The 12,288-nt window shown below is 43.4% G+C and overlaps 1 protein-coding gene across 1 annotated transcript in view; it reads right to left on the bottom strand.

Moving 5' to 3' along the window:
• Positions 1 to 12,288, bottom strand: part of LOC126291820 (uncharacterized) — a 126,643-nt gene that overhangs the window by 75,467 nt on the left and 38,888 nt on the right. Inside the window, exons 3-4 of the mRNA XM_049985521.1 lie at positions 11,253 to 11,425; positions 2,462 to 2,589 (exon numbers count right to left, since the gene is read on the bottom strand). Of these exons, the coding sequence (XP_049841478.1) occupies positions 2,462 to 2,589; positions 11,253 to 11,425 (301 nt within the window). The remainder of the gene's footprint in view (positions 1 to 2,461; positions 2,590 to 11,252; positions 11,426 to 12,288) is intronic.

Below are 12,288 nucleotides of genomic sequence, written 5' to 3' on the forward strand. Positions count from 1 at the left end.
TTCTTTAGTTATCATGACATTATGGCTCCATGATAAAGAAATTACAATAGAAGCTGGTAGATTTGTGTGATTTATGTCTCTGAATTTTGTTCTCAGTATAGCACTTTCGAAGTCAAACTGTTACAGTCACTATCACGTCCACAATCTTTTTAGATTTGTGAAATTCAAGAAAATTTTAATAAAGATTTTAACATATATTGAAAGGCAACAACCATTCATTAGAAAAGGTCCTTTGTCAAATATTTGTCACAAAATTTTTAGGGAATACATTAGTCTTCTACACTCCTGGAAATGGAAAAAAGAACACATTGACACCGGTGTGTCAGACCCACCATACTTGCTCCAGACACTGCGAGAGGGCTGTACAAGCAATGATCACACGCACGGCACAGCGGACACACCAGGAACCGCGGTGTTGGCCGTCGAATGGCGCTAGCTGCGCAGCATTTGTGCACCGCCGCCGTCAGTGTCAGCCAGTTTGCCGTGGCATACGGAGCTCCATCGCAGTAGCATGCCGCGACAGCGTGGACATGAACCGTATGTGCAGTTGACAGACTTTGAGCGAGGGCGTATAGTGGGCATGCGGGAGGCCGGGTGGACGTACCGTCGAATTGCTCAACACGTGGGGCGTGAGGTCTCCACAGTACATCGATGTTGTCGCCAGTGGTCGGCGGAAGGTGCACGTGCCCGTCGACCTGGGACCGGACCGCAGCGACGCACGCATGCACGCCAAGACCGTAGGATCCTCCGCAGTGCCGTAGGGGACCGCACCGCCACTTCCCAGCAAATTAGGGACACTGTTGCTCCTGGGGTATCGGCGAGGACCATTCGCAACCGTCTCCATGAAGCTGGGCTACGGTCCCGCACACCGATACGCCGTCTTCCGCTCACGCCCCAACATCGTGCAGCCCGCCTCCAGTGGTGTCGCGACAGGCGTGAATGGAGGGACGAATGGAGACGTGTCGTCTTCAGCGATGAGAGTCGCTTCTGCCTTGGTGCCAATGATAGTCGTATGCGTGTTTGGCGCCGTGCAGGTGAGCGCCACAATCAGGACTGCATACGACCGAGGCACACAGGGCTAACACCCGGCATTATGGTGTGGGGAGCGATCTCCTACACTGGCCGTACACCTCTGGTGATCGTCGAGGGGACACGGAATAGTGCACGGTACATCCAAACCGTCATCGAACCCATCGTTCTACCATTCCTAGACCGGCAAGGGAACTTGCTGTTCCAACAGGACAATGCACGTCCGCATGTATCCCGTTCCACCCAACGTGCTCTAGAAGGTGTAAGTCAACTACCCTGGCCAGCAAGATCTCCGGATCTGTCCCCCATTGAGCATATTTGGGACTGGATGAAGTGTCGTCTCAGCGGTCTGCACGTCCAGCACGAACGCTGGTCCAACTGAGGCGCCAGGTGGAAATGGCATGGCAAGCCGTTCCACAGGACTACATTCAGCATCTCTACGATTGTCTCCATGGGAGAATGGCAGCCTGCATTGCTGCGAAAGGTGGATATACTCTGTACTAGTGCCGACATTGTGCATGCTCTGTTGCCTGTGTCTATGTGCCTGTGGTTCTGTCAGTGTGATCATGTGATGTATCTGACCCCAGGAATGTGTCAATAAAGTTTCCCCTTCCTGGGACAATGAATTCACGGTGTTCTTATTTCAATTTACAGGAGTGTATTTACTTATTAGTTTTTTCATTGCAACTCACCTTCTTATTTTTCTATTTTCATATGCTGATTTAATTACCTCACTTTACATTTACTTTATTCGTATGTTTCCTTCTTCCGTTAGCAATTGTCATGTACCTACGTGTAGTTGTTCTTCCAATTTCTGCTCATTGTCCTTCCATATCAACACAACACCTGCATATGCTAAGATTTTTAAGTCACCTTCTGTTTACCCTTGACGATCTATCCTTATGGTATTGTCCATGACAGTGTCCATATCAGTGCACAAGAATTTACCTTTCTTCCGCCTTATTAAATACTGTAATTACTCTGGCGCTCTCCCACCCTCCTTCCAATAGGAATAACACATTTCAAATAACCAAAGTTGCAGATGGTGACGTAAGATACCAGATAGTAGAATCTAGGCCAATATCAAATAAATATGTACCCAACAGGCTTACGTTTGTAAAGTAGGATCTGATGCAAAGTTTCCCAAAATTGTTCAGGGAGTTCGGAGAAAATACGAGAAAAAAAGTACGGACGATTTTCTTCCCTCTCCTTAACTGTTCTGAGCTTAGGCTCTCTGCATAATAATCCCACAAGGCTCACAGAAGTGGAGGTAGGGGTAGTCTAACATTAGAGCCGGAGAACCTAAGCCAGCTACAGTATGAGCCAGGTAAACCAGGAAACAAACTCCGAGAACGGATCAGGTGTTATGTGTCAATTTCTCACCCCTCGTCCATACAACACAGCTTAAAATAAGAGATAAAACACCACTTACCATGTATTCGAATGCGAGGGGAATGAACAGACGTGAGAGATGCGTCACACCGACTGAGAACAGCTGTGCGAAGTCTCGCCAGTAGTTGGAGAGCTGTTCCAGGTAGATCGTCCGCTGGACCTGGAGTTCTGGACAAGAAGACAGACTAGTGAACAAGCCAGTTGATCAGATTTCTGTAGCAGCATAGCTTTCATTTTCTACCTTCACCAGCTCACACAGTGTGGGAAAGTAGAATCTGCTTTTTTAAACTAGATCGATATACATTGTCAGTAATAGTAAGAATTACAGTATAGATGCCTGGGACTGATGTTTCACAGCTCATACTACAGTGATACATTCAAAGGGCACGTCAGGTAGAGCGAGAGGAGTACCACCACCTAACGTACATTTAGTCATAAAAATTGTTCAAACATTGCCTGAGAATCAAAGTATCAACTTACAGGGTGATCAAAAAGTCAGTATAAATTTGAAAACTTAATAAACCACGATATAATGTAGATAGAGAGGTAAAAATTGACACACATGGTTGGAATGACATGGGGTTTTATTAGAACAACAAAAAAACAAAGCTCACAAAATGTTCGACAGATGACGCGTGAGAGATCTCTTGTACGCGTCGTTTGGTGATGATCGTGTGCTCAGCCTCCATTTTCGTCATGCTCTGCCTCCCACGTCCCCAGAGCTCAGTCCGTGTGATTATTGGCTTTGGAGTTACCTGAAGTCGCAAGTGTATCGTGATCGACCGTCATCTCTAGGGATGCTGAAAGACACATTCGACTCCAGTGCCTCACCAATAACTCCGGACATGCTTTACAGTGCTGTTCACAACATTATTCCTCGACTACAGCTATTGCTGAGGAATGATGGTGGACATATTGAGCATAAAGAACATCATATTTGCTTTGTCTTACTTTATTATGCTAATTATTGCTGTTCTGATGATATGAAGCGCCATCTGTCGGACATTTTTTGATCTTTTTTTTTTTTTTTTTTTTTTTTTTTTTTGTTCTAATGAAAGCCCATGTCATTCCAAGCATGTGTGTCAATTTGTACCTCTCTATTTACATTATTCCGTGATTTATTCAGTATTCAAATTTATACTGACTTTTTATCACCCGGTACTTGAATAAATGGAAATATACAGCTGCTTCAAAAATCACCCACACGACTTGCTTAACAATTAGACAGATTTAAGTAATAAGAGATTTTTAGATAGTTTCTGATCAGTCTTATGAGCTAATAATAGAAGGTAGAATACCTGAGGATGCGTAGTTTGTCTGTTTGATTCTGACTTAGTGATGTGCAGAGGATGTAAAGATTTGTACCAAGCGTGTATATCCTGGTTTTACAATATGGGTAGTCTATATTGCGGTTCCAGTGAGCTGTATTGTTTTATATGAAAACAAGGAAAAATCATGTGCAAAGGAAAGTTGTGGTAAGGACTATGCGACCAAACTGCTGAGGTCATCGCTCCCTAGGCTTACACGCTACTTAATCTAGCTTAAACTAACTTACACTAAGGACAACACACACACACACCTATGCCCGACGGAGGACTCGAACCCCCGGCGGGGAGAGCCGCGTGAACTGTGGCAAGACGCCTGAAACCGCACGGCTACACCGCGCTGCCAACCATGTGCACCCCCACAGATTTTTCAGAAATTGGTTCAAATGGCTCTTCGCACTATGGGACTTAACATCTGAGGTCATCCGTCCCATAGACTTAGAACTACTTTAACCTGACTAACCTAAGAACATCACAGACATCCATGCCCAAGGCAGGATTCGAACCTGCGACCGTAGCAGCAGCGCGATTCCGGACTGAAGCGCCTTGAACCGCTCGGCCACCGCGACCGACCACAGATTTTTATGTTACAGTCTACACACATGTAAGATGATACGTGCGATTATTGTTTCCTTGCTTTTATGATCATCCAGGCTATTGCAAGTACTTTATGATAGGTACCATTTGTACCATTGGCGGCATATCATAATAAATAAATTTCGTATCACATCTCCTTATGCCATATCACTGCATCATAATACAGAATGTCAAATTCTGTTAACGAATATAAAAATGATTTTAAGATAGTCTGTTATCGATCGTTTACTCTGGGATATAGAATCGCAGACGAGAGCAAAGAGTTGGTACTTTTTCCCACCGACTCAGTTATGTAAACTGTGTACATGAACAGTGATTTGGTGGAATTCATGTTAAATATGTGAACATCGGTAAGAGTAAATGTATTTTATCCTATTTTTACGATCCTCACGCTTGTTTAATGTTGATATCGTCTCAGAGTTAGAAAACTCAACATACAGATAGGATGATGAGATGTAAATTTTGACACCTACTGATACATACTGTAAGAGACGTGTTATTTTTAGCATTTTTGTGACTTAACTGCCATATGGATGGCACAGTAGAGCCATTCTCTACATGTCTTCTGTTCTTCATTTTTCATCTTTTGCTTGATACTGACCATAAGACCGAAACTGCAGTTGTGAAAATATATAATTTTTGCAGTCAATGGTAGCTACGATGTCTTTTAAAAATCATATTTGGATAGTTTTATACCTGTATGATATGTTTTGAATTTTATTCTCATGTGAGGTTCTTTTCAGTACAGAAAGACATACCTACAAATGAAGAATGATGGCTATGGCGCGTTTCTGACGCTGCTTGAATTATTCAGGGAAAGATCGCACAAGAGAATGTCCAAAGGACGTTTAGTTTATCGACATGTTGCGGACTTTAGGAAAGGTCGAATCTTTGTCATAAGGGACTTGGGGGGTTTCATACCCACAGATTACACAGACGTTTGTCTGTGGAGCAATTTCTGTTGAACGTGTAGTGGCGAGATGGATTCGAGGCAACAGAGTGGCTGGAGGACCACTGACCATCGCAAACAGATTAATGGGACATGGGTTGAGGTCTCGCGTTGTCGTGTGTCATTTACCCCAGACAACGGAGACCTGCATGTTGCAGAGCTGGAGTCAGCTGGGACACTGTGTGGCGTTCTGTGCTGCTCAGCGATGGCTGTCGCTTATGTTTGTGGCGGTCAGGTCGTCGCTGCTCTGCCTTCAGACGACTGGGGCCCTATTCTACATATTTTCGCCATTTTACCGATCGGTTCGGTATGCGAGAGCACTGAACAGTCTTGTTTTCGAAGGAGATCCCCAACATTATTCTGTAAGCATTTCGGAAGTGACACCGAACGGTCCTAGCGAACCGAGACGCTGTTGTCAGTTCACTCCAGCTAATCAAAAGAAATCTGTCTCAGATTGGCGCAGCCAGTCGCTGTGGCCTAGCGGTTCTAGGCGCTTCAGTCCAGAGCCGCGCTGTTGCTGCGGTCGCAGGTTCGAATCCTGCCTCGGGCAGCGGCATGAACCCGAAGTGGCTAGTGCTGACACAGACACGCTATTCTCCACAGTACTGAGAAGCGTGGTTGGAGTACGTAAATCTGTTCAAATTTCACTGACCACGTGCTTCCATGAATGCATGATAATGGTAGGATACTGACTATGTTCTGGAAGCGGTCATGAATGTCTCGTTATGTCATTTTATTGTCATTTACATCGACGTCTTGTTTTAGATTCTGCATCTTGGAATGTGCGTTAGGAATGGAGTGTAGTACCACACTGTACAAATACAATATACCTATAGAAAAACCCAAAAAATTCATCATACATGGTTCAGTTCTTTTGTTTGTGAAGCATCTTCAATTAACAATTGCCTAATAGCTTCTGTCTCGGGTTCTTCGGTTGACGTTCATCTAATGAATCATTAGGTGAACGTTGGCCGAAGAACCCGAGATAGAAGCCAATAGGCAGTTTGTCAACAAGTGACCACGAAAGCCTTAACAATTTTGCATCTTCAATTAGTTGCGTAGATGGATCATACCTCCATGAACCCGAAAAATTGTTTAAGACAGTGTCAAAGAATAAGAATATGCATAGAATGTGGTTTTAAGTCGCTCCTAGAGATCCAAATGATGATGTAGCCTACTTCCCTATATGATACAAAAACGATTTGATTCTTCAAAACAAAATTTTAAAAACGCCTTTTCGAGAACGTGTAGCAAGCACAACTATTGAAGTTCGTCATAGTTTATGATATTCATCTGATGAATCAAAATGTTTGATATAACCTGGTACAGTCTAAAAATATTATGGCGAGTATCTTTCATCTCTGTGTACTATTGTTAAGGATTCGATAGCAGCCGGCCGCTGTGGCCGAGCGGTTCTACGCGCTTCAGTCCGGAACCGCGCTGCTACTACGGTCGCATGTTCGAATCCTGCCTTGGGCATGGATCTGTATGATGTCCTTAGGTTAGTTAGGTTTAAGTAGTTCTAAGTCTAGGGGACTGATGACCTCAGATGTTAAGTCCTATAGTGCTTAGTGCCATTTGAACCATTTTTTTATTCGTTAGCACATAAATACTTGTGACAAGCAAGAGTATAAAGACAATTGCTGCTGGTTTCATTTGCAATAATTTAAGCTGTGCTCTTAGATTCCTCTCTGACCATACACTCGGAGGTCGGTACGAACTCAGAAAAAAATCGAGAATTATTTGTGACCAAAAGAAATATAAATGTCGCTATCAGTTCGTTTCACTCACAGCAATTTGATCTTTCATTTCTTAAACATACGGAAATCACGAAATCGAAGATACTCATTACTGAGAAAGTGCGCTCTTACGTGTACATAAAAACGAATATTTCAGAAAATTAGTTGTTTGACTGTTAAACAAGTCTCAGAATGTGTTGCAAACACGAAGAGGAAAAAAAATTCATATCCCGTTTGACGCTGGAGAGCATTTTGTTTATTTTTTTTATTTTTTTTAAATTCTTTTTCAAGAGAGACGCAGGCTGACTTCGTTGACGAATGATGTGGACGTAAGCTGTAAGTGCATGAAATTTTGGAAAGTATCCTCTATTAGGCTTCACAAAATTCCCTTCCATTGTTACTTAAAAGTTTTAAACCTTTTCGGTAGTTAATAAGTAAACCATTTGCGGAAAGAAAGTACGCAAAGTCACCAGCAATTTCAGCTAACACTCGTGTGATATACGGAATCAGAGCCGGCTTCTTTAAATTTAATGATTTTTAAACTGGTAATTACTTGAGGATATTGGCCAAAATTGTTTTTGTGTTATAATCGTTCACAGTAAAAACAGAAACCATATCTCTAACAATGTAAAACAGTCTATTATGACTTTCCACCCGGATGAGTCCTGGCGATTCTTCTGTAACGCAATCACCAAATCCAAAGCTAAAACAACTCAATATGTATAAAGTAACAAATTGTAGGTGTAAATAAATCACACTGAAATGAATGAGTGGGCCATACCGAAACCTAAAACCTCTCGGCAGAGTTGTCGAAAAATCTGTAGGAGGACCGATCGGTAATTGGTCTCAGAAGCTTACAGAATAGCAGCATCGGATACAGAACCGAAATTGACGTAACACTCGCGGTTCTAGGCGCGCAATCCGGAACCGTGCGACTGCTACGGTGGCAGGTTCGAATCCTGCCTCGGGCATGGATGTGTGTGATGTCCTTAGGTTAGTTAGGTTTAAGTAGTTCTAAGTTCTAGGCGACTGATGACCTCAGTAGTTAAGTCGCATAGTGCTCAGAGCCATTTGAACCATTTTTTTTTTTTTTACGTCAACACCGAGGCTAACCTACTGCACCGATCAGTACGAACTATACAGAGTAGCACCCCTGGTGATGGCCTCGGAAGCTCCTGGATTTCACACCTACAGGAAAGAGACCGCCAGGGAGACCCAAGAAGCGTTGGAGGGATGGACTCCATGAAGATTTAAACCAAGTGTCAATAGATGTGGACGAATGGCGGATAGCAGCAATGGACAGAATACAGTGGAGGGGGAAACTTGTAGATGCGTGCGGTCCCCTGGGCCTGATCACGTAGTAGTAGTAGTAGTAGTAGTAGTAATAGCCCCTGGTGAGAGGTACCAGGAGGCAGCGAGCCTCGAGACTCATAGTTCTGCAATGCGTCGAATCAAACAGAGCTTAGGGAGACTTGCGGTCAAATCATGTGAATGACATCGAGAACCATTCCTCGGAATTTCGTAAATCGTTGAGAGATGTTGAGAGTAAACCTTTATTTCTCTTGGTTTAAAGACTCTCTGGTTCTGGAGATATACAATCAGAATTTCAGCAAAATATCATCCGCAGTTCTGAAGGTTGCAAGGGCAGGTAAGTGCGAGAACATTCGCGCAATCAGGTTGAGAGTTCTCCCATTCAAGTTGCTGAAAGGAATTATATGTAGAAGATGGAAAAGAAAAGTAAAGAAGTGCTTGATTACGGTTTGGTTTTAGGAAAGCTAAAGGCACCCGAGAGGCAGCTCTGAGGTTGCGATTGATAACTAAAGCCAGACTAAAGGTCTCAAGGTATATGATCTGTCGATGTGGAAAAACCGGACGACAGTGTAAAGTGGTGCAAGAAGTTTGAAACTCTCAGGAAAATGGGTGAAAGCTATAGAGAAAAAAGGGTAATATGCAGTATGTACATCAGCCAAGAGGGTAAAATGGGAAGACGAAGAACAAAGAGTTCAGATTAGAATTGAGGAGGATGTAGAGAACTGAAGGAATTTTGCTACCTTGGGACCAAAGTAACTCATGAGGGACAAATTGAGGAAGACATAAAAAGCAGACCAAAACATTCAAAAAGGGCGTTCCTGGCCGAAGGAAGTCAACCAGCCTTAATCTGAGGACATATAAGAGAGAATGTAAGTTTGAAGCACGGAATTGTATGAATGTGCCTCATTTGCAGTGAGAAAATCGGAATAGAAGAGAATCGAACCGTTTGAGATGTGGCGCAGTGGAAGGATATTGAAAATTAAGTGCACTGATAAGACAAGAAATGAGAAGGTTCTCAGCAAAATCGGTGAAGAATGAACACATGGAAAACACTGACGGGAAGATGGGACAGCATTTTGTCCTTGGTCTTCCATTCTCTTTGCTACTTCTTGGGTCCTGTCCGTATTGTATATTACTATCTTTCCCTGCATCTCACTTTTATTTTTCTCAGAATTTCAAACATCTTTCACAATCTTACATTTTAGAAAGCTTTTTCTAGGTCAGCATGTCCTATGAACATGACTTTTTTTTTCAGGTGTTGCTTCCATTATCAATCGCAACGACAGAAGTGCCTCTCTCTTGTACTATTGCCCTTCTCTCAGAGGAAATGATCGTCATCTATCAGATCCTCTATTTTCTTTTCCGTTCTTCCATATACATTATTCCGTCGACAACCTGACGCAACCCGCCGAACATCTTACGCAATCTTGGCAGCGCGCCAGCGGTGGACTTAGCGCACAGCGGACGGGAGCACCTAGTACGTATCTGCTCTTGCTGTCTTCAGGATTGAGTCTCGTATATTCTGCACACCATCTTGAGCAGTTTCTTCGTTGACACTTCCCCCAAAGATTTCGGAAATTCCGAATATATGCTACCTATCTCTTCCAAAGCTCTGCTAAGCTCTGACTCTCATGCTGGATCGCCTATGACCTCCATTGCCATTCTCACCTCCTCTTCTGTCAAGTGATCAGTCCTATCCGCTGTCTCCTCTGCGTTTAAGAATAACATTCACATTGCACTCTCTATGTTGGCGCCTTGCTTTTAATTTCACAGAGTGTTCTTATGAGTATTCTGTACGTTGAATAAGCTCTTCCGTCGACCACTTCTTATTCTCTCTCTTCACATTTTCCCAGCAGCAATTTCACTTTGGTTACCTGCCACCTCATAGTTACTTCATTCCTAAGTGGCTTGTGTTGTTGTATGTTTGTCTTTCCCTCACCATTTTTTTTACCTCCAACTTTTGTCTAGCAGTGGAAATGTTTTTTCTGTTTCCAGAGGGTTCTTTGCCCTTAACTTTCTTATATCTATGTTTGTTTGTCCAATGCTCTTTTCAGACGCGTCCATTCCTGTCCAACTGAACCGCCTACTGCGGTATTCGTTAAGGTAGTATCGACAGCCTTAAATAAATTGTAAAACAGTTCAAGATTGCTCAGCACTTCAGTGTTCCACTTCTTCGAACATTCATTCTTCAGGATATTCTCTTAAAATTCAGCCTGCTCTTCAACACTCACAAAGATCCGAGTTTATATTTGACCGCAGGATAAGACTTGCTACCCAGTATCTAACTTTGGAACCGCCCACCTGGTTAGCCGTGAGGTCTAATGCATGGCTTTTGGAGTGGGAAGGAGCGCTTTGTCCCAGACACGAATCCGCCCGGCGGACTTGTGTCTAGGTCCGGTTAGCTGGCCAGTCTATCGATGGTTTTTAGGCGGTTTTCCATCTGCCTCGGCTAACGCAGGCTGGCTCCCCTTATTCCTTCTCAGCTACACTATGTCGGCTATTGCTGCGCAAACAAGTTCACGTACGCGTACACCACCATTACTCTACCACGTAAACATAGGGGTTACACTCGTCTGGTATGAGACGTTCCCTGGGGGGTCCACCGGGGGCCGAACCGCACAATAACCCTGAAAGAGTGGCGGAGGGGTGAAGTGTACTGCGGTAGTCGTCGTGGGGTTGGGGACCACTGCGGCGGAGACGGAGCCTCTCCATCGCTTCTAGGCCCCCGGTTAACATACAATACAATACAAGGTTGTTGTTTCCCGTGTGTTTTCGCTAGGACACAATTTTCAGCTCTGGGACAACTCCCATCCTCATGTGTTCGTTAACACATACGAGATTTTCTTAAATAGAATACCTTAATAAGCATATTACACTATGACAATAAAGACCTCAAAATAAGACACTCACCAGTTTTTTCCAAGAGCCTCAGCATATAAGTAGGCCGATGGTAGCTCTCACAGTGTCCCCTGGCGTTTATGGCTCTTGTGATGCGTTGAACAGCGTGCTCTGACTGGGAGAGGACATGGTGCCTCAGATGATCCGTTTGCAGAGCTGTCACGTTCCATTCCACGTCGTTGAACCTTTCAAAATAAAATGGAGTCATCATACTTTGTAGAATAGAACAGTGAATGCTAAACTGAACCTCCTACAAGTTTCACGGTTCCCATTGATTGAGGTGGCCAGGACATCAAAGACGAATGAATGTGTTAGACTGTGTTATTCTGCCTGACACATTTTGGTGAACTGGGTGGTCTCTGTTGAAATACAAGAATGCTCGTGCACACATTCAGCCATAATTGTGTCAGGACGATCACGTGTTCTTGTACAGCAGGGCCATTACTATCGTAAGGCCTTACAGAACATACACCCATAGACGCACGATGCATCCACAGGTTAATGGGATGAGAAGTTCCGCCGTATGCAAGACACATTTTTTTCTTTTTGTTTCACCCATACATGTTTCAGCACTTTTGTGCTATGGTCAGTGGGTTCTATTTTTATTTTTAACGGTAAATTTGTTGTTAACATATTAACATTTGCGTCGTTTGCAACATTATGAAAAAGTTGCATTTATAACTTAATTAGCGAAAAGTGGGTGTAATCATAAGTGACATACCTTACATGATGTTATTGTCCTCTTGTTTTGGTAGTTGTTCTGCTATACAATATACAACTTGTCATCTGCAAACAGCAAAACGTAATTTATTTTCTGTTTGTTATGCATTTGCGAACGGAAATAAGACTGTATCACGTTTTCTCTCTGTAACTTACAGTTTTCAAGTTGTGGTACGTTTTCCCGTGTTGTTGGAGAAGTAAATAGGCTTACTTCTTTGTCTGTGTTCGCGTGGCAATGCAGTTTTTCGATTACTCAAAACGTAGGCGAAGTTTTCGCTGCCATTACGTGTTGTTGTGGCTGTGTGGCGTTAATTTTTTTCGTAGCGTG

The sequence above is a fragment of the Schistocerca gregaria genome, chromosome 9 (assembly GCF_023897955.1).
Source record: "Schistocerca gregaria isolate iqSchGreg1 chromosome 9, iqSchGreg1.2, whole genome shotgun sequence".
Taxonomy (NCBI): domain Eukaryota; kingdom Metazoa; phylum Arthropoda; class Insecta; order Orthoptera; family Acrididae; genus Schistocerca; species Schistocerca gregaria.